The 23495-nt window shown below is 39.2% G+C and overlaps 1 protein-coding gene across 2 annotated transcripts in view; it reads right to left on the reverse strand.

Moving 5' to 3' along the window:
• Positions 1 to 4991: 4991 nt before the first annotated feature.
• Ppp4r3a (protein phosphatase 4 regulatory subunit 3A) overlaps positions 4992 to 23495 on the reverse strand; it is a 49902-nt gene continuing 31398 nt past the window's right edge. Inside the window, exons 5-15 of one of the 2 annotated variants that reach the window (XM_028886656.2) lie at positions 23088 to 23165; positions 22858 to 22974; positions 20921 to 21037; positions 18710 to 18841; positions 18507 to 18609; positions 16808 to 16966; positions 10782 to 10951; positions 9832 to 9974; positions 8496 to 8686; positions 7865 to 8091; positions 4992 to 6268 (exon numbers count right to left, since the gene is read on the reverse strand). In XM_028886656.2, coding sequence (XP_028742489.1) covers positions 6158 to 6268; positions 7865 to 8091; positions 8496 to 8686; positions 9832 to 9974; positions 10782 to 10951; positions 16808 to 16966; positions 18507 to 18609; positions 18710 to 18841; positions 20921 to 21037; positions 22858 to 22974; positions 23088 to 23165 — 1548 coding nt within the window. In that variant the 3' untranslated portion in view covers positions 4992 to 6157. Of the gene's footprint in view, positions 6269 to 7864; positions 8092 to 8495; positions 8687 to 9831; positions 9975 to 10781; positions 10952 to 16807; positions 16967 to 18506; positions 18610 to 18709; positions 18842 to 20881; positions 21038 to 22857; positions 22975 to 23087; positions 23166 to 23495 lie in introns of both variants that reach the window. The other variant, XM_028886655.2, reaches the window with a different exon arrangement.

Consider the following 23495-nt stretch of genomic DNA (forward strand, 5'->3'; position numbering starts at 1 on the left):
TCCACGAGCACATGTGCATACACAGACTCAGACACACACACACACACACACACACACACACACACACACACACACACACACATTAAAAAAAGAAAATATTGGATCTCTGTGAATTTTTTTTTGTTGTTGTTTGTTTTTTGAGACAGGGTTTCTCTGTGTATCTTTGGATCCTGTTCTGGAACTCACTTTGTAACCCAGGCTGGCCTTGAACTCACAGAGATCCTCGTGCCTCTGCCTCCCGGGTCCTGGGATTAAAGGCATGTGCCACCACCTCCCGGCTCCTGAATGTATTTTTTAGAAGTTATTTTTATGTGTATGGGAATTTCCGCAGCATGAATCTGTGTGTGTGTGAGACATTTGCTTGCACTTGCATCTTGGAACTAGAGTTACAGATGATTGTGAGCCACCATGTGGGTGCTGGGAATTGAACTCAGGACCTCTGGAAGAACAGCCAGTGCTCTTAACCTCTGAGCCATCTCTCCAGCCCCCGAACCTGGCCCTCTTAACTGCTGAGCCATTAATAGATTTGAGTTTAATAATCTATGTTTTTTTTTTAAAGGTTTATTTTTTAAGGTTTATTATGCATAGTGTTCTGCTTGCATGTATGTCTGCACACCAGAAGAGGGCACCAGATCTCATTTAGATGGTTGTGAGGCACCATGTAATTGCTGGGAATGAACTCAGGATCTCTGGAAGAGCAGCCAGTGCTCTTAACCTCTGAGCCATCTCTCCAGCCCAGTAATCTGAGTCTCCTCCCCCCCCCCCCCCTAAACTCCCAACCAAGTATGGCAGAGGCTGCATTTTTCAATGCTGTCCTGCATCATTAGAACTACCTACCTCAAGGTTGGCTAAGGACCAGGCAGTCAGTGGGTAGGTGGAAATGGGAGTGAATGCCACTGTTCTTATCTGAGACTCTTGAATAGATGTAGCCCTTTTCAATATGCCTTTGATTCTTGAATTCTGAAACTGTTTTTTTTTTGGGGGGGTTGGGGGTTGGGTGGGTACTTTACCTCATTTAATGAGATTTACAAAGTTCTCTCCATCATTTTTAGGTATCTAATTTTAACCAATATACCATTCTTGCTGCATACTCTGAATGACTAAGAGCAGAAAATTTCAGTTATAGATGAAGTATTATAGTCATCTCCCTCCAGGTTTTCACTGTATCAATATATTTAAGGGTGGGGATGTAGCTCAGTGGCTAAGTCAATGTTTACCAAGTAGGAAGTCCCAGTTCAACCCACACTGTACACACACACACACACACACACACACACACACACACACACACAGAGAGAGAGAGAGAGAGAGAGAGAGAGAGAGAGAGAGAGAGAGAGAGAGAGAGAGCGCGAGCGAGCGAGCTGGATTTTGGCATGGTGGTAGAGCATTTGCCCTGGATTTGACTCACCAGCAACTCCCGAAGTAAGTACACACACACACACACACACAAAATCTTTTGCAGTGCTGACATATTCAATACTCCATTGGTAGCATGCCATTGGGACAGCTATTTCCCACACACCCTTTTCTAGATCCCTCAGTTACTTTGTAGTTTTCAGTACAGGTAAGGATCAAGAAACTTACTTCTATGCTCTTGCCCTTACACTCTTGCTGGGACCCAAATCCAGGGTCTCCCACATTGCAAGCCAGTGTGGTAACACTAAGCTACATCTCCAGCCCCTACATTCGGTCCATAACTTTTTAATTACCAGAAATCGGTCAAGAGTCAGCTGACCAATCAGTGGACAGATAGGACTTACATACTATGGCTTCCTGAATGCTCATTCAGCCTCTTTTGTGGCCCTCCTTTTTTCCCTCATCCTTCCAAAGGTGGGACCCTCAAGAACTTGAGTAGCAACCCTGAGAATCTTAGAACACCCAGTTTTCCTGAGTTCTTACATGTGAAGTCTGTACCTCTCAGAGCCACCCCATTATGACCATCATGGAGGCTGTTATATCCTCACCTTCCTCTACAGTAGTGCTTAAGTTATGAAAGCATATAAACTAGTTATTTCTGATTGCACTTTAAAAGTAAAGTTTACCTATTTTTCTTTCTGTATTAATGTAAGTTTGTGCCTATATGTGGGCAGCGGTGGTGAATAAATACAATGCTAACCTGAACTGAGTTGTCAAAATGTTTGTCTCAAAACCAGCCACGTGCAGAACATGTCTGAAGTTCCAGCCACTTGGAAGGTGAGGCTGGCTTGCTTGAACCCATCACGAGCAGAGAGGGTAGGGCCAGGAAAGATTAGATTTTAGTAATTAGTAACCCCTCCCCCTCCCCCCAGTCAGAGTTCCTCTGTGTAGCCCTGGATGTCCTGAAACTTGCCTTAGACCAGGCTGGCCTTAAATGCAAAAGGTCAGGCTGCCTTTGCCCCTGGGATTACACCATGGGCATACACCACCACATCCAACGAGTTAGTAAGACTTATCTAAACACATTAACAATACCAATACATTAGAGTTCTAGTTTCATAAAACTTCTCTGAAGAGCAAGATAAAGAGGAGGTTTGGAGCCCTCCATTTCTATCCACTAAAAGGGGAAATTCAGAGTTGAGAAACTGTTAACTATGTAAACCAGTTTGCAGAGTGAGCACAGATGGCTCTTTTCTGTACTGAGCATTTCCAGAGAGCCACATGTAGGTAGGTTACTTGGTGTTAGGCGTTGAAGATACAAAGTTGAAACAAGATAGAACTTTCCTTTAAGGAATAGACAGGGTGTCTTGAGTAACAAAGATCAGAGAAATGTTCTGATGAAATTACATACAGGATCTGAGTACATCTGGGCAAGAAATAGCAACACAATCCACTGAAAACTACCAGGGTAGCATTTGTGGAAGTGTGGATGGCAAAATGTTTCCTGGATTATAAAGATTTCATCACTTTGAGCAATTTCTTTTTTCTTTTTCCCCACTCCAAACACTACAAAATGAGCAAAAGAACTTATTGGTATCATTGAGGTGAAAAATAACTCATATTATATTCATACCAGCTACCAAGACTTGGGTTTAGGAGTGTGAACTCAGGGCTATGTAGCTCAGTGGTACATCATGTGCTTTGAGTACTAGAGTCCAGGGCTGAATTCCTAGAACATAAACAATACTGTGTGGCCTTTTAGTTAAACCGTCAACCTGAGGGCTGAGTATCTAGTAACTTCTGGCTAATGGTAGGTCTCCACCAGATGTTCTTTTGGATTTATTACGTAGCGAATCTTCATTGTTTGCACTGAGTTAAGAAAGCAATAATCTGAAAAGTGTGGCCAAAGGTTAACAAAGATTTCTTTAAAATAACTAGGTGATTTATGAAGTGATGAGTCTGTCCTCTGTCCAAGCATTCCTAAAATATCAAAGCAAGTGCCCAAAAAATCATTCTGAAAAGATCATGAAAAGATGAGTTCAGCTAGAGATGCTTAAAAAAAATGTTTAAGCCACCATCATTAGTTGACACAAAATGTTCTAAGTAACAGTAAAGACAGTATTTGACTTAGACCTTATTACTTTCTCTATATAAACAAGTTGATTTAAGTATGGTGAGCACATACACTAGCATTTTTTTTAAGACTTATTTATCTGTCATGTATACATGTATGCCTGCACACCAGAAGGAGGGCATCAGATCCCATTATAGATGGTTGGGAGCCACCATGTGGTTGGTGGGAATTGAACTCAGGACCTCTGGAACAACAGCCAGCACTCTTAACTGCTGAGCCACCTCTCCAGCCTAACACTCTAGCATTATAAGAGGCAGAGGCAGAGGCAGGTGGACCTCTGTAACTCTAGTTTACATACTGAGTTCCAAACAGCCAAGGACACAGTGAGACTTGGTCAAAAAAATAAAACACAACAACAAAAAACAAGATAGGTGTTAACTTCAATTAACAGCCAGAATTTCTGACTCAGAAGTAGCTCTAAACTTATGTTGGTGCAATGATCCCAGCACTCAGGAGGAAGAGCTAGGACTACTTCTAGCTAGCTAGTTTAAGGCCAGTTTGGTCTAAATAGTGAGTTCTAAGCCAGCTAGTCATAGAGCTAGGCCCTGTCAAAGAGAGGGCTGAAGAGAGGCTTAGTGGTTACACGCAATTGTTACTCTTACAGATGACCAGGATTTGTTTCCCAGTACCCACTTGCTTGCTCACAACCATCTGTAACTCCAGGTCCAGAGGATCTGACTTCTGTCCTCCCCAGGTACTGCAGATATGTGGCACAGAAACATACATGAAGAAAACACCATCAACATAAAATACAAAACTTTGTTTTTTTGAGACAGGGTTTCGGTGTGGCCTTGGCTGTCTTGGAACTCACTTTGTTGACCAAGGTGGCCTTGAACTCACGAGATCTGCCTGCCTCTGCTTCTAGAGTGCTGAGATTAAAGAAGTGTGCTGCTATCACCTGAATAAAATATCTTTTTAAAAAGCAGATCTATAGTGAAATGAATTAATCTTTTACAATTTATTATACTCTAAAGTTTCTTCTTACAGTGTTGCCTCAAACTCAAAGATTCACCTGCTTCAGCTTCCCAAATGCTGGGATTATATGTACTACCATGCCCAATAATATTCTAAAGCTCCTGATCTTACTAAGGAATAAAGCATCAAAGACAGATGCACAAACTGCTTGGCTGGGTACAATTATGTCCTTTCCTGAGTATGAAATTTTACTCATTTGCAACTATAAAGTTCCATTTTTTTCCACTTTAAAAAAGTGAGGCTTTTGGAACCCTGACATTCTCATTTCCTTCAAGTCATCTTATGTCTAACAATAAAGACCCTATTCAAGAACACATTTTTTCAGGTAGTAATGGAGCTAAAAGTGAAAGCTGCCCCAACCCACTCTACTACTAAGCTACATCCCCAGACCCCAAAATACTGTTTTAATAAGGTGTAACATAATGCTCCTTGGGTGTTTATTTAGGTACCACCACTTACAGCTTAAACTGGTATTCCAAAGGGCATATGTTGAAAAAGGAAAGAAAGAAAAGAAACATACAATTAATACAATTTCTCTTACTCGTCACTTTTCTTTTTATTATTCAAAAGTCAAGTATTACTTTTAAATCATCCATCCTCAATTTTGATTTAATGTACCGTCATTTCTCCAAGATATGAAATTTCTGAATCTCTTTGGAATACTAATTTCATGTTTCTAGGTTTAACAAAACTGTCGAAGTTTTAAATTCCATTCTATTTCCCTGAAATCTCAAGACAGATGCTGATGCAAATTTTAATATAAAATATTTAGTCACAAAATAGTATTGCTTTTTTATGCACATAGTTGTAAGATTACTTTGCTTTTGTCAATAAAAACTATACCATCTTTCATAAAACTCTAAACAAATTAAGAACTGTGATGTAGAACACAAATTACACATGTAAAGCAGGTGCCAGCACATTAGGCTATATTACATCAAAAATGTTTTAATGGTCCCAAATATATATATTCAACAACTAATCATACACTCAGGGGGAGAAAAACAAAACAAACAAACTGAAACAAAAAGAAAAATTATGACACAAATGACCACATCTAGAATTCCACTCAATCTTTAATCAAGTAGGGATAAATCCCCACCTTAAAAAAAAAAAAAAAAAAAAAAAAAAAAATCTGCAGTTTGAAGGGCAAAGGGAACAGATTAAAAAAAAAGGATACTTTATTTTGCCCCTCCCCCACAGAGGTTTCCCAAACCTGTTGTAGCTTGACTAAAATGTTCAGAATGTACGGTTTTAAAGGCAGGTCTCTTTAAACAAAGAAACTGCTGGCATTCTTTACTAGTGAGGAACTATGGCAGAAAGACCCATTCTTCTACGTCTCAAACATGGTCCAAGAAAGCAAGTTCTGATTGTAGCAACTGACCAGTCAATCCAGAGTTCACTGACAAAACCCCTGCCCTGTTGGCTTTTGATTTCCATTTCCTTCCCTGAGAAAAGGGCAATGTGTGGTCCAAGCCGGAGAGCTCACAGGCTTATGTCTTCCCCCTAACTGCACGGCATCCCCCTCCTCCTGCTCCATTGAATTGGCACTTGATGAGCAGAAGTCCAGTGTGCTGCTGATTCGTGTCAGTCACTCACAAGAGACCACTGCGCTTTGATGTGGATTTTGTAGGGGGGAGGGGTAAAGAACCAGTTTTGTCAACAGGTACTGATCACAGGCAGTTGCTAATATTAGGACTCAAATTTCGCTTTCTTTGACAGTGGTAGCGTGTCTTCCTTGTCTTCATCCTCATCATCATCTTCATCATCATCAGGATAATCTACCAGACCCACGAGTCCTCCCTGTTCAGAAACAAAAAATTACATACTATTAGAAAACGACCCAGTTAACAGATATCACTGAAAAATGGCTTATGACTAACAGTTTTTAAATGGCACTGGGGACTGAACCCAGGGCTTCATATGTCTCAAGTCAATGGTTCTACTACTGCTACACATCCAGCCCTCATTTTTACTTTTTGAGCCAGGGTCTCACTTAAGTTGCCCAGGCAGGCCTTGAACTAGCAATCTTCTTTTCTCAGTCTCCAAAGGAGCTAGGATTATTGGCCTGCACTACAATGGCTGGCTCATGCTGTGGGATGGTCTGTATGTCAAATTGCTCTGATTGGTCAATAAATAAAACACTGATTGGCCAGTGGCCAGGCAAAAAGTAGGTGGGACAAGGAGAGAGGAGAATTATGGGAAGCAGAAGGCTGAGGCAGAGACACTGCCAGCCGCTGCCATGACCAGCAGCATGTGAAGACACCGGTAAGCCACCAGCCACGTGGCAAGGTATGGATTTATGGAAATGGATTAATTTAAGCTATAATAACAGTTAACAAGAATCCTGTCACGGCCATACAGTTTGTAAGCAATATAAGTCTCTGTGTTTACTTGGTTGGGTCTGAGCGACTGTGGGACTGGCGGGTGACAGAAATTTGTCCTGACTGTGGGCAAGGCAGGAAAACTCTAGCTACAGGCTCAAATTTACCTTAAAATAAAATCTTAAAATGGTATGTATCAACATGCAGAAGACAGATCACTCAAAATGGAGGCAGATAGGAAGTAGTTCCATGATCTCTCTGTCACTCTCTTTTGGATTTCCTTTTCAGCCTACTTCTCCAACTCCTACAGTACAATCTGACTATGAAAATCCATAGTACCCTGCTCTCAGCCTACGGCTTCATCTCAACACCTCTGACTCAGCCTTAGCCAGTGTCAATGAAATGAGACTGTGGGATGGCACAGCAGGTGAGGGGACTTTCTACCAAGCCCAATGACCTAAGCTTGACCCACATGGTGGAAGGGAGAGTTGATTCCTTCAAGTTGCCCTCTGACCCCCACATGTGCTGTGGTATGCCCACACACACAAATGTACTTTAAAAAAAGAACAAAAGGGACTGGATGGCACTATGGATTTAATTAGTCTGGTCTAACTGCTATTAGTTTTATGTACATTGGGGGAAGGCATGCTTAAGTAGCAAAAGCCACCAAATGAATGCTTTTATTAAAGAGATGTTGTCTACATATTTAGTATCAGAATTTTATTCCTTCTTATATGAAATGTTAGCGATAGTAGTTAGTTAACCTAAAAAAACAAAACAAAACAAAACCAATCAAACAACAAACAGAAAACTCCTGCTTCCCTCCCAAGTTTTGAGCTGGTTTCTAATTGGGAAAGGTAATAAAGATAGTGAACAACATCAAAGAGACTGAACTTTGCACTGGACACGCTGATGTGAGCTCAGGTAGTGGTCGTGACGAGGTCTCACCTTCTAGTCCACAGCAGTTAGCTAGTTCCAGAAGAGAGAAGCAAAGAGCAAACCCAGGTACACCGACCATTGAGAAAGCTTAAAGCATGGTAGAGAAGGGCCAGCACATGGGGAGTGAGAAGTGTACCTTTGTGGTAATAGCTGCCGTCTGAGATGTACTCTTAGGGACGGATCCAGGAGAGCCCGGAGAGCCTGGGGACCCAGGTGACCCTGGAGAGCCAGGTAGGCTTGCTGCCGACGACTGGCTGCTGAGGTTAGCCTTTGTCCCACTAGACAGGGAGAGTTTGAAACTTGGGCTCTGTCGTCCAGAAAGATTAGTTTTCAGAAGCACCTCCTTTTCTTCACTTTCTTTCACTAAAAAGGAGAGTGTAAAATAGTTGTCACTCATTGTTTTCTGAATTCCTCCAAATGAAGTGACACTAGAAAACAATTAACTAGCTTACTTCTTTGCTCAGGAGCAACTCTTGACATCCAACCTATGAACAAAGCCTATCCACGTACTAAATGCTATTATCCAGCAAATTTGACAATGCAGAAATATGACCTTCGGTATCACATTTAGTATTTGTACCCTCCAAACTATTTTCCTTAAACTAGGAAAACTCAGCATATACCTTCACATGGTCAGCAATTCAGCCATGTCCTATAGGTCTCTGAATTGTCATCTTATGTTCTGAGTAGATACTAATCATTTTCTCAAGAAATAAAGACCTGGGCTGAGAGAGCCTCACTTTTCCTAGCCCACTGTTTCAACATACATTTCTTCCTTTCCATGAATTTACTGATTGGATCCATGATATCATCATCATTCTTAGTTTTGTCAGATGGAGACACCACAGCTTCTCCATCTTCCATGTCATCTTCATCTGTGTTAAACCACATCTCTTCTTCATCTTCTAGAGTTCTGGCATCTCGTCGATATCGATGATTCCTCAAGATGGACCGCATGCTATGAGAAAATGGAAGGCTGTAAAGGGATTGAGGTAAACAAGGTACTGGGCCTGATCCCTGACACCACCAAAACCAAATACCAAATCACACTGGAACAAATGCATAAGTAAAAGACAGACTGTATTAAATCTGATATAAGCTGATATACTCAAACTTCAGATTTCTAAAATACTTTTTATAGCTCAATTATTAAACCTGTTAACATTGGGAGTTAAGTAATTATTGCACAGATTATAAATCATACTACAAAGGCTAGATAGAAATTGCACAGTAGTTAGGAGCTGTGTTCAATTCCCAGCATCCAACAGCAGCTCACAACCATTTGTATCTCTACTCCCAGGGGATCCAACACCCTCTTCTGTCCTCTGTGGCTATCAAGCATACACCTGGTAGTTACACAGATATACATGCAGACAAACCATATATATATATATATTAAGAAATTAATGGGACTGGGTGGTGGTGGTACAGGCCTTTAATCCCAGGACTTGAGAGGAAGAGGCAGGCGGATCTCTGTGAGTTGATGCCAGGCTGGTCTACAAAGCAAGTTCCAGGGACTGTTACACAGAGAAATTTGTCTTGAAAACCAAACCAAACCAAACCAAATAAACAAAACAAAATTAATGGGGGGGAATGGACGGACGAGACATAACAACCCATACTGTAAGTGTGAATCTAGTTATTTAGGAAGGTACATGGTATTTTAAATAATCTATACTTTAAAAAAATCAATTAAGATAATATTCTGATCATGTAAAAACTTCACTGCTGTATCAGTTTATATTGGTGTCTGAAGATCTTACTTTCAGAAACAAACAAGCAAAACTAACAGTTGCCCAGAGTAAAGGTGTGTTCTATTAAGTAGGACAAACCTGTGTTTGAGCCCCAGAACCCACATGCTGGAAGAAGAAAACTAACTCCTACAAGTTATCCTGAAACAATCCTGTCCCGCCCCTCCCCATCACAGTATACATGTGTGTGAACACACATGCATGCATAAAAGGTGTTAAAGAAAAAGAAGACAACGGCAATTCCTGTGCATGTCTTCTCATCTTCTCTCTACAACTCAAATACTGCCAGGAAAGCCAGCACCACCCAATCTACTGCTGAACCAAGAACATGTTCAAATATGGAGTAACTTACCTGTCGAGTTTGGGGTTGTCTTGCCTTTCTCTTTGTTGTTCAAACCTCAATTTTAATCCTTTAAAAGTCTGCACATAATCTACATCTTCTAGTGCTTTCCAATAATTTTCAATTACATGGGCAGTTAATGATTTTATATCTTCCTACAAAAAAGAATTGTAATGAAATAAATCAGATCCAAAAATACCACTTTAACAAGATAAAATGAGGCTTTACTGTAGTAATTCCTAAGACTCACCAAAAGTTTAATTTCATAAAGTTAGCATACAATTTTAAAAACAGTCAAACAACGAAAACGGGAACAGCATATGCTTGCTATACTGGCTCCTTCAATAGTCTTTTGGGGTATCTGGGAAATGTCCACAGGTGTTCCCAGATTGTATGTCCAAGCCCCACTCTAGTGATTCTGATTCCCCAAGACTGGACACAGAGGCACACACCTGCAATCCCAGCACTTATAAGGCTTGAGGCAGGAGAATGGTCATGAGACTGAGGCCAGCCTGAACTGTAGAGCAAGATCCACCCTAATCTCAAAAACATACTAAAGAACAGAAAAAGTCAAGTTCTGGAGATGGACTTCTGTGGCAGTTGTGCAGTAACATAAAAATACTACCCTTAGAGGATATATTTTAGAATAATGAAAATGACAAGCATGAGAAGTTCTGTATATCTTATCACAATTCTTTTTGTTTGAGACAGGGTCTGAGGAGTACTAGGATTACACACTGAGCCTCCACAGCCAGCATATTTATCACAGCTCTATAAAGCATGCCAGATAGTTTTGCACACCTATTATTTGGAGTTTTTTATTGGTCTAAATTCAAATACTCTTATGATTTTGGTAGTATGGTTCTTAAAGAAAATCTTTCCCACACACTCTCAAGACAAAGACAGATACTCAAGTTTCTCAATTTAAAACCCAAATCCTAATATAAGAAGACAGAACCTACCACTCTAATAAATTCAAACATTTCTATTATGGCGGAGTTCATCAGATTGTAACGAGATCCATTGTTGAGAAATGCTTTGACTACAGGTTCAAATAAAAAACTTTTCATTATGTAGCGGTTATAAAATTCATCTTTTAATCCAATGATTTTTCTCTTAAATCGGAGGGCACCTGAAACACAGAGGTATTGCTGTTTAATGTTCTACATCTTGGAGTCAACAAACATCAGAACTTATGAACAGACACAAGTATTCTCCATTCTTAACTGTGTGCAGGTATATGAACCTGAACACAGGGATCTTAAGAGTGCTGTAAGAAAAGGCATTCTCAAACAGTGTGTGCTGGTAGGTTGTGGAAGTCATGCCTATAATTCCAACACTTGGGAGGCTGAGGTGGGAGGACTGTTTAGAGTTCAAGGCCAATGGGGGCCATGTAGTGAGATCTAGGACACCCCTCCTCCCCTCCCCCTCACCACCACAACCACAACCACCACCACCACCACCACCACCACCACCACAACACACAACAACAACAACAACAACAACAACAACAACAAAAAGGTAGTGTATGTTATCATAGAACACAAGTCTTAGAAAGCCAGAAAAGTTCTGGTAATACATCATCACTATTGGCCAAAATGAAGTTTATAGCTAAGGTAAGGAATGAGGTTACCATATTATTTAAGGGGACAATATTTTCATCATACCACTTTGAATACATTTTAAATTACCTAAAAAAAAAAAAAAAAAAAGAAAAAAAGAAAAAAAAAGGCACTTCTTTTTTTTTTTAAGGGCAATCCACTGTACTGTAATTTGATTTTCAAATTTTTGATGATACTCTTACTATTTTATAGAGTTCATGGATTTATACTGGTTTATTTGTAGATGTGGTTAAAAAAAGACAACAAACCACAAAAATCTGCATGCCCCGAAAATTGCCTTCCCATGGTTTAGATATAAATTTAGGTTGTTTTAAAATTCGGTCCTCTACTCTCATTGTAGCGAGTATGCTTTTTAATGTTCCCTTTAATGATTAATTAGGCTTTAACTTACAGATTAGTAGATAGATATTTGCATCTTGAGGTATGGGGAGTTACTTAGGTCACCATTCATCAAGATCCAAATATACTCAGACAGCTAGACTTCAGCAAAACCCTCTTTAACCTATATGAAATTATCAGTAAGTTAATGCCCCAATTACTGTAAACAGTTCAAAAAAGCATACTCACTTCACGCAGTCACATCGTCTTCGGTTGGCAAGATTAAATATTGTGTTTGTATTTTGGTTTCTTTGGAGATCATGGAAGTGGCTCGTTAAATTGCCAATTTGTTATTAATCAAGTCCTTCATGAGCAGGTAGCCAGGCAACCATGCTGACACGGTTTCTGGGTGGGAAGGCAGAGGAGTAAAGCAGCTCAATTTTTCTTTAGTTGGCACAAAGAGGTCCACAAGTGAATGCCCAATTAGGTACAGTTGGTTAGAAACTGCCCTAACAATCCAACTTATTTAAGAGTGTATCTTCATAAAGAAACACTCTGGGCAGGGAGTTTCAAAATAGTTTAAAGAGTATTAACTGCGTTTTATTTTTAATCTACTGAAAAAATGTAAAAACAAGTATGGTGAAGACATTTTAAGCAGTAAGAGGCATTGTTCTGTGTGGGGAGTGAAGGCTGACAAGGGTTTATTTCTAAAACAGTGAATTCTCTTGGGTTGGCTGGCAAAAGAACTTAAGTGAGACCGTTCCACTTGTTTAGACAAAAATTAACACTTAAAAAGCTCATGCTAATTTGTAAATTTTAAACTTTCAAAAAGCAAGAACTATTATTCTAAGATTTGGTAATCTAACTCAGCAGGCTTTGTGGAGACTTGTGTCCTATCAAAACATCACATTAACCCCAATGCTACATATGCAATTCCTAGGTATGGGCAAAGAATCTACTACCTTCCCAGAATTCAGTGAGGCCAGGACATGCAGATGACACCCTTAACCCCTCCCTTAAAAGCACATCTTCCCAGAAAGTGCTGATCTAGATAGAAGGTAGGTCTAGGTGTTTTATTTATTTATTTTTTGGCTTCCTCTCTTATATCCATTTGTCCTGATATACATCAATAATTACTTCTGTTTAAAATCACCCCCGCCTCAAAAATATCCAAATACTATTATTCTTTGCTACTGAACAGCAAGTTGTTTTCCACATTTTATCAGTCAATTCTATAAAGTCCAGTCATTCAAAGGAGATTAGAGAAAGCTCCTCGTTATGCCCAATTGGCATAACCAAAGCATTTTCAACGTAATGTGCACTCTGGTTCCACTCACAACGGCACTAATCTTCACTATAACAGGCCAGGATTCTCTTGTGTTCAGTTTTAATGACTTTTTTTTGTAGTACATGACACGAGATTTCATGGAGTAAGTCTGAGACTCATTACCACACATGGAACTAATAATAGAAGCTTTGTAGCAAAATTCTGCCTGCCCCCCTTCTATTGATGCTGGGGATTGAAGCCAGGGCCTCCTGATGTTAGCATGCCAGGTAAGCACTCTACCACTGAGCTGTCTGACCTACCTACAATAAAGCTTTAAAAGAAAATCATTCTTTTTATGGAGTTCTGTTTCTGTTCTCCATTTACTATGTGTGGGAGGGGAAATGTTCGTGCCATGGCTCATATGTGGAGATTAGACAACAGCTTTTAGGAGTTTGGTCTTCTCCCACCATTGTAGGCCCAAGGGACCAAACTTAGCAGCAAGCCGCTTCTACCCACCAATCTATCTCCCCAGCCTCAATTCAACACTTTTTAAACAACAATACCTAGTCAACATAAAAGTACCCAAAGTCTTAAAAAGGCACAGTACAAAGATGAATGGAACTTGTTATCTATCTTGTACTCATTTTAGAAAGGACTGTGGGTCTTACCTACAAACTTGCTTAGTTGTATTTAAAAATGATAAATACTAATTAAAAAACAACACATAAAATATAGAATTCCTGGGGCTGGAGAGATAGCTCAAAAGTTAAGAGTACTGGTTGCTCTTCTGGAGGTCCTGAGCTCAATTCCCAGCAACCATATGCTGGCTCACAACAATCTATAACTATTGTCTTTTCTACTTACGTGTGTATTTAACTTATAAAATTCTCTCTGAAATAGTATACCTAACTTTTTATTTCAATGCATACTTTTCTCAGAAGAACCACAAATCTTTTGTTTGGAGAAAGGGTTTCTCCGTGTAGCTTTGCGTGTTCTGGAACTCACTCTGTAGACCAGGTTGGCCTTGAACTCAAGAGATCCACCTGCCTCTGCCTCCTGAGTGCTGGGATTAAAGGTGTGTGCCACCACTACCCAGCTTAAAGCCAGTCTTTATAAAAGGACTATTACTGATGACTGCTATTGTCAGAGATGCTCTCCTCCCGAAGTCTGGGAATAGAGGCCCGCTGTGAATAGTTAGGTTTCAAAGTAACTTGTCCCCGTTATAAAAGACATATAGAATATACCTAAGATAGAATAGCAGTTTCCAGTATGATCTTCATCATGTAAAACGATTCTCTACGCAGTTCTTACTGGATTACAATAAATTCTTTTGACAATACCACAAGCAAAAAAGACAAAGAGAATGCCTAAACTTTTTTCCTAGGCCTTTTCTTTTAGCTTCCATGTCCTGACATTTTCCACCTGGACTAAAGTTTCCCATCTATAGCAAAACACACTGCCGTCCTATACTTACCATCTTAATCGCACATTCAATTAACAATGTCACTTTCTCTTATGAACAAGACAATTCAAGTTAACACCTCTGTGAAAACTTCCTAATCTGATTCACCTAGAACAAGTTGTTATTACTATGTTTCTCTAAGTACAGTTCTTATTAAGTTGGATTTTGATTTTCACACGACACTCTCATAAAAACTATGAAAACAAAACTACTAATTATAAATGCCATGTCATTAACTCTAAGACTTACCTTAGTTTGAGAGGATAAATATATAAAGATGTGCATCTCAGATTCAATGAAATATAATTGTAGTTTGTGTTTAATCTCTTGTCTTACTTTTTCCCCCTGGAGACAGGTTCTCTTTATGTAGCTACTACTAGCCTTGAATTCACAGACATATTCTGTCTTTGGAATACCAGACACAGTCTGTCTTTGGAATACCAGAGCTACAGGTGGAATCACCATATCTGGCTATTTTCTTTGTTGAAATAAAACTATTTAAACTTATCTGTTTCATTTCCCAAACTCTTTTCCCCACATATATACAAAACTCTTTATGGTGACATGAAAGAACTTGGCCTTGGTATTATCACCTCTCCTATGCTAAGTATATGGAGAAATGTTTTTATGTGTACTATGTTCTGCCTACATGTATGCCTATATACCATGTGTGTGCCTGGTACCCGGAGGCCAGAAGAGGGCATCAGATTGCCTTCTAACTGGAGAAAAGACAGTTGTCTTTTGTCACATGGGTGCTGGGAATCAAACTCGGGTTCTCTGGAAGACCATCCAGTGTCCTTAACCAGTGAGTCATCTTTTTAATCTCTTAAAGTCCTTCTTTGTATGTGCCAAGCTCACTGGTGGAAGATGATTTATTTGCTATAGTCCTCAGAAAGTCTCATTAGTAATACAGAAGCTATGACTAAAGTAAAATTTAGTATTCTAAATTAGTGCAAAATGAATCCAATATTCTCTTCAGGTTGTAAAAAGACATATTCCAAACTCATGTATATATCACAAATGTGTCAAGTAAAGAAACATGACAAGTGGAAACTTAAATGAAACATGAAGCCCTGAAACAACAAAACCCAACTTACCTTTAAAAGCCAATAGGCAAGTTACTTGGCAGTAAGCATCTCAGCCACCAGTATCTCTAAATTTGGTCAGTCAACTGACCAATAACTACAGTTTAGATATGCAAACTCATTACCTAAGAAGTCTGGCTACAAGATAAGATTTATTTATGTACTTTTTGTATATGAGTGCTCTGTCTGTATGTATGCACATCAGAAGAAGGCATCAGATTCCATTACAGATGGTTATGACCCACCATGTGGGTGCTGGGAATTGAACTCAGGACCTCTGGAAGAGCATTTGGTGCTCTTAACTGCTGAGCCATCTCTTAGGTCCAATAAATAATCCCCCCCCCCCAAGACAGGTTTTCTCTGTAACAGCTCTAGCTGTCCTGGAATTGATTTGTAGATTGGGCTGGCCTTGATCTCACAGAGATCCTGCTATCTGCCTGTGATTAAAGGTATATACCACTACCGCCCAGATTAACCTACTTTTAATTTAAAAGTATGTTTTACTATAATAAACTGAGGTCTTAACACTGAATGTCAGCTTTAAAAAAAAAAAGTATAACTAAGATTAATCTTAAAAAAAAAAAAAAAAAAAAAGAACCTTGTTAAAAAACTTTCCTGCTTTGGGCTAGGGATGTAGTGTAGTGGTCAAGGTATTGGGCTCAATTTCTAGCACCATGCACACAAACAAAAATTTCTATGTGTAAAGCTAGGAATGGTAGCTTGCACCTGTAACCTCAGCACTCAGCTGAGGCATGAGGATTGCTGTGAGCTTAAAGCCAGTTTGGGTTGCAGAATGACTATTGATAAAAGAGATAAAATAAAAACAAAACAAAAAACACACAGAAAGTAAAGAAAATTATCTGTAGCTATGAAACAGTTCCCTTTCTCCATAAAGATCCACATGTACATATTTCAGGCTCTGTGAGATACATATAGTCTCTGTCGTATTGTCTGTTTATTTTTTATTAAATCATCTTTCAGTTTGTAAGTTGCACAAAAGATAGGCTGCTGGTAGTCTGGTTAAACTTACCACTTGAACTGGCAGATACCTTCTAGCCACTCCAATTTGTATGAACACCTGCCAAACTATATCACAGGGAGCAGAGCTTGTATTAAGATCCTAGGTCCCCGACAACCCCACCCCCCAAGTCAGTATTATTCTCAGCAATGAGCTTTAAAGCTACGAACAGGATAATATAGAAAGATAATAAATAATTCTTTAAGAAGCACTTACATAATGCCAAGAAAGCATGCTTGGAGGCCATAAGAACTAGTACTCTGCGAAGGATGTCCTTGTTGATAATATAGTTCTTTATGTGGTAGGTATGGTGCTCCACACAAAATGTTAGCAACTCCAATACAAGTGCCAGTAACTGTGCAGTTTGAAAGTCATCTAGAATAAGCAAAGCATGATCAGATGTATGTCGAACAGACAATAAACAGCCTAAGAAATGACACCACACACCTTTTCACCTCGGTGTCACCTGTCTTCTTCCACTAACTTCACTGGGCTCTGGGCTTTCTTCACTACTCACAGTGCACTCCTAACACAATTATCATTTCTGATAAATCCTTACTCTTTAAAGTCAGCAAGTCTCTCCTAAGTATTTTATTTTTTCATTCCTATCACTTAGTCCCCTCAGAATATGGCATAATCCCTTCTACAAGGTCTTAGTAAATGCTGGGTGGCTTGAACGTGTGAATTTGGAAGAAGACCTCAAATTTTACCAAATACAAAGAAATATAGAAAGAAGCAAAAGGACATTTCAAAATTTGATTTCTAGGGTCACACAAGAGTTTATCTAAACACACCTTTAATCCTAGCACTGGGGAGGCAGAGGCCAGTGGATGTCTGTATGTTCAAGGCCAGCCTGGTCTACATAGTGAGTCAGGGCTATGTAAAGAAACTTTCTCAAGAAAAAAAAAAAAAAAGGTAAAAAGAATAAACATTTATTTAGTACATCAACACTACTACAGTTTCTACTAATGCCATGAATTATACTTACTATTAATAGAGTATGCTTTAAAATAAACATACTACATTGTGAATTTATAAGGGAAAATAAAGTATGGATTCCTAGATAGAGCTTCAATGGCAATTTCCCAAGGATGACTCTGAAACCACCCCTTAAATACACACACTTAAGCGCAAATTCTAAGGAATAAATTTTAATAGTTTGCCACGTACCATGGCACACACCTGTGACCCCAGTATTGCAGAGGCTGAAAAAGGAAGGTTCTAAGTTTGAGGCCAGCATAGATCCCATAGCACAAACAAAATCCAACATGAAAACAAATACTTTTTTTTTTTTTTTGTTTGGTTTTTTGGTTTTTCGAGACAGTGTTTCTCTGTGTTGCTTTGCGCCTTTCCTGGAACTCACTTGGTAGCTCAGGCTGGCCTCGAACTCACAGGGATCCGCCTGCCTCTGCCTCCCAAGTGCTGGGATTAAAGGCGTGTGCCACCACCGCCCGGCTACAAATACTTTTTTTATATGTTTTTGTTAACTGTGATTATCGTGCTCTTAAACAAATTTCACCTCAAAAATCTCTTGAAAATACATGGTTAAATCTCAAGCTACTAAAGATTGTTACTTCCTTCTTAGGGTGTATCCTGCTGCCCTGCTTCTGTTCCTTCCTTCATAGACTTTCATTTTTTACTTTATGTGCATTAGGGTGCTTTTTTTGTTTGTTTTGTTTTTTTTTTTTTGCCTGCAAATAATTTTATGCACCACGCATGTGTAGTGCCCATGGGGGCCAGGAGAGAGTGGTAATGCCCTGGGACTGAGCCACAGTGTGGGTCCTCTGGAAGAGCAGCCAGTGCTCTTAAGCGCTCAGTTCTCTCTCTAGCCCCAATATTTTAAACCTAGACTGTACTCAACACCAGCTTTTTGAGTTTGACAATTCAAGAAAGCTACGAACCTGTATTATCTTACCTTTACTAGGCTTGTCTTCTGTTGTATTTGCTAGTAAGGGAGCAGTGAGAACATGCATACAGTGCTTGTAGAAGAAACCCAGAAATTCAGTCTTTTCTGTTTTCTAAGGAATCAAAAATACTTAGATGAACTTACACTGTACTGGCTTCTACCAGCAATAGAAAACATACTGCTATGAGAAAGAAGAAATAGCCATGGCTTACATTGGCAGTGGCTAGCATGTTCTCTGGGTCAACTAAAGTTCGAAGCAGGCCCATAAGTTGGACTGCTCCTCCAAGCTCAGGATCTGTATCACAAATCATATGTTCTATAATGAGGTTGATGAGCAAAATATCCTGGTGATAAAAATACACATAATACAGATTACTAAGACACATTATAACATTACAGCTAAATCTAGTTGTCTTGTTAACTTCAAACAAACTAGAATGACTATTCTATTTAACAGGGTAGATGGAAATGTTTCTTTCCCCTAAGGAATGGTACAGACATTAAATAGTACCAAACAACAACAACAACAAAATTAAGTTTCTTTTCCTGTTACTTCTTTTTTCTCTTTTAAGACAGGGTCTCACTATGTAGCTTTGGCTGCCCTGGAACTCACAGGCTGCTACCCGCTCTTCAACTCAGAGAACTGCCTCCCAAGTGCATTTACCTCCCAAGTGCTGGGATTAAAGGCGTGTGCCACTACCTCTGGACTTTTCTATTATTTTTAAACTTGTCTGATTAAAGGGAAAAAAAATCATAAAGGTCAGACGGTGTTAAAACATGTTTTGCTTCTCTAATAACTTCATCTACTATCTGCAGAAAGCTCATGGACTTTACACTCATGTCTTCAAACTAAGAATACTTGGAATTTATAAAGCTGCTTTGCTTTCATTGCATTTACTTTTAGTTTTCTTTTATGTTTGACATAATAGCAGTTTTCCATTTGTAGAAATGATAAATTGAGTAAAGTAGAGACTGGAGTGTACAAAACAGTAATATATTATGTGGATTTCAAATGTCAAAGAAAACCAAAATTCTGGTTTTCCTAAGGACCTTTTAGGGCTGGTGTTTTTGGCCCAGAGGATAAATAAAAACTGAGGGATACAGTGAGCAAACTCCTTCTGCTTGCCTATGTACGCAGTGGTAAGACAGACAAGGACAAAGAAAATGCAGACACTACATGGAAATGATTGGCAAGTGAAATCCAGAAGCCAAATGCATGTTCATGGAGTGTGAAGATGCACAGGCATATCTGCTCACCAGTGGTTACAGGGCCTACAAGAACAGCCTTTAGTTTTAATTACTCAAGATATTCAGGTTCTCAAGATAGGACTATTTCATAGAAGAAAAATGTGATTATGATTCAATAATTCATGGTACATTTCTGCACGTAATCTAGCACAATAATTTTAAAAACAAACCACAAATAAAGACATTACTAGGCATTTAACTTCAAACTAGGAGTATATTTTTTTAAAAGTAACAAAAACTATGTTTCATTTTGTAACACTGCAAGCTGAAATTCTGCAAATTCCCCTCACCCAAAGGAGACATAAATTTCCTCTTCTCAAGGAATTCAAGATAGCTTATCTATTTTTTTATTTTTTTTTTTTGGTTGTTGTTGTTTGTCTGTCTTTCAAGACAGGGTTTCTCTGTGTAGTTTTGGTGCCTGTCCTGGGTCTCGATCTGTAGATCTCTCAGAGATCCGACTGGGATTAAAGGCTTGTGCCACAGCCGCCTGGTGGCTTATCTATTCTTATGTAAAAAGTGGCTTCCAAAAAATTAGGAGAAAGGAAAAAACAAAACAAAACAAAACAAAAACCCAGAACCATTGCTTTAGTAAAACAAAGTAGAAGAGTACATACAATCAGGGCTTCTATACACATTGTGTACCACAAAATTCAATCTACACCACCATAACAGTCTAAGATTTTTTTGAAGTCCGTATGCCTATTCTAATTTCTAATTAAATACCAGCACAGTTTCTCTAAGTGTCCAGGACAATAACTTGTTTTTACTGTTATAAGGAAACACTTCCTACTACATGTCAGGGGCTATATTTTATCTTTAGTCTTGATTCTGAGAACCACCTATAGCAGTGTAAGTGCTTTCCAATGCAAGTTAGTCACAATTCTACAGACAGAAGGGTCAACTGATTTCAGGGTTTAAATAAGACAATATAGCCACGTCAGGTTCATAATTTAAAAAGTTGACATCAAATACAATAAATTTATAAACTAAGGCAGGAGCAAATTAAGGGGAAGAATGTGAGCCATTTGACACTGGCTACACTTCCCCAAGAGCAGTAGTTTAAATCTTAAAAATACATAACCCCAGCTATAGGCTCCTATGCATAAATACTTACTATTAGTGTAAATAATATTTACCTTGCTGGTTATTTTTTGCTCTGTTAACTTCTTACTTACATCATCATTCTGTTGTGCCTCCTGCATGACAAACTCTCGTACCATGGATGGATTATATTCAACCAAGTATGAGAATATATCAGTAGCAGCACTTCGCACCTGTGTATCATCCATACCCTACAGAGAAAAAGTACCATTCTCTTACAATCATAAAAATGTGGAACTTCATCGATGAAATTATATCTAAAACCTGACAAAAGAAATTGTCATAAAGCACTGCAACATAAAAGAAACATCAAAATGGTTGCTGGGGGGGAGCTATTTTCCTGGTGGTATAGCCTCTGAAAAGTCGTTCAATGCTCCAGCAAACAACAACTTATCTACACTCACTTACATAAGCAACCCTAATTAAAAAGGAAGGAAGAAGGGAGGGAGGGTTGGAGGGAGGGAGACATGAAAATAAGAGAGATAGTAGTAGGTTAGTGGTGATGCACTCACTTAATCCTGGCACTATGGAGGAAGAAGCAAGCAGGTAGATCTGAGTTTGAGGCCAGCCTGGGCTACAGAGTGAGTTCCAGGAAAGGCAGAAAGCTACAGAGAAACCCTGTCTCAAAAACCAAAAAGGATGGGGGACCATGATCACAATACACTGTATAAAATAATCAGAATTTTAACAATTTATCTAAGGGCTAGGGAGATTGCTCAGTGGATAGAGCACTTACCAAAAAAGCCTAAAATCCCAAGAGGAACCCATGCAAAGCCACATGTGTTACCCCAATGTTTCTATGGCAAGATGAGAGATGAAGACAGGAGAATCCATGAAAGCACCTAACCTAGCTAACATGCAGTATATAACAAAAAAAAGCAAAAGACCCTCAATCAAACAGAATGGAAGGCAAGGATTGATACCCAAGTAGTGCAATGACCTCCACATGCTCAGTGGCTTGTGACCATACTTACAGCCACAAACCAACTTCATGAAGGAAGGCAGCACACACAGTAATGTCAAAGGACAAATCTTAGAGGAGGCAAGGTCTTCCTTGTGTCTGCAGCAGTGCTGCATACTCAGGCTAGCTGTCCTGTGAGTTTCTGGACACATCTGTCTCAGACTCCAACCTTACCATGAGTTCTAGTATTACAGAATTCTTTCACCCTTCCTCCGTAACATAAAAATGATACCACATTCAGCTTTTGACATGGGCATCATTTTTACTAGCTGACCCACTCCCCAGTCTCCTTAAGACATATTTAAAAACTTTTTTGGGATGTGTGTGTGTTTGTTTTTTTTTTTGTGTGTAACAGGGTTTCTCTGTGTAGCTCTGGCTGTACTGGAACTCACTCTGTAGATTAGGCTGGCCTCCCCTGTCTCTCTAGTGCTGGGATTAATTTTATATTATTTGAGTGTGTGTGTATACATATAAAAAATAATATTATTAATATTAACAACAACAACAATATATAATTTTAAGACAGGCAATCTTTGTGTAGCCCTGGGGAACTTTTTTGTTTTTAAAAAATTAAAAAACAAAAAAAGAGCTGGGTGGTGGTGGTGGTGGTGGAGGCGGCAGTGGCGCATGCCTTTAATCTCAGCATTCGGGAGGCAGGTGGGTCTCTGTGAGTTTGAGGCCAGCCTGCTCTACAAAATTCCAGGACAGCCAAGGCTACATAGAGAAATCCTGCCTGAAAAAAAGGGGGGGGGGAAGGAGGGAGGGAGGGAGGGAGAGAGGGAGGGAGAAGGAAGGAGGAAGGGGGAGAGAGGGAGAGAGAGAGAGGAGAGAGAGAGAGAGAGAGAGAGAGAGAGAGAGAGAGAGAGAGAGAGAGAGAGAGAGAGAGAGACTGACTGACTGACTGACTGAGACTGCGAAAGAATAAGCGGGTACCTGGGAAGGAGGAAAAGGAAAAGTGATATAATTGCAAACACTAAAATTGTCCAACACCACATCCAGTTTTGATCTGGGTTCACATGGGTAGTTAAGAATGGAGAGAAGCAAACTTACAAGGATGACTTCTAAAGCTGGTAATATGCCCATGTTTGACAAAGTCTTGAAAAAAGCATCTCTGTTTTGGGGTTGTAGCGTTTGAGAAAATGCACAAAATTCTTTTAAAAAGTTAACCTAAAGTCCGGAAAAAGAACAAATATTAAAAAGGTAATCTCAAATTAGAAAAGTAGTAAGTGAGTGTAAAAGGTTGTTTTACTTCTTTGCCCTCCTAGTATTTGATTTCTTACCAATTCTTGTCTTTTTTCCTCATCTGTTGCCTCATCTGTTAGTTGTGCAAACAAATCTGTCAGAAATTTTTCATCTTCCTATGAAATAAAAAATTTAGACATCTTACTGATAAGACTGTATAAAATACAATTTCAGCATTCTATAAACTAGCTTGATGAAAGATGTCAAAAATTTTTTAAAAAAGAAAAAAAACCCCAAACTATTGAAAGATACACACACACACACACACACACACACACACACACACACACAGCCAAACGTGGGGGGCACACATCTTTATTCCCAGAACTAGGAAGGCAGAGGCAGGTGGATCTCTGAGTTCTTGGCCAGCCTGGTCTACAGAGTGAGACCTTGTCTCAGAACATAACAAAATAAAACAAAGACAAACTGGAGAGACTTCTATCAGA

This window comes from Peromyscus leucopus, chromosome 14 (assembly GCF_004664715.2).
Source record: "Peromyscus leucopus breed LL Stock chromosome 14, UCI_PerLeu_2.1, whole genome shotgun sequence".
In the NCBI taxonomy this organism is placed as follows: Eukaryota; Metazoa; Chordata; class Mammalia; order Rodentia; family Cricetidae; genus Peromyscus; species Peromyscus leucopus.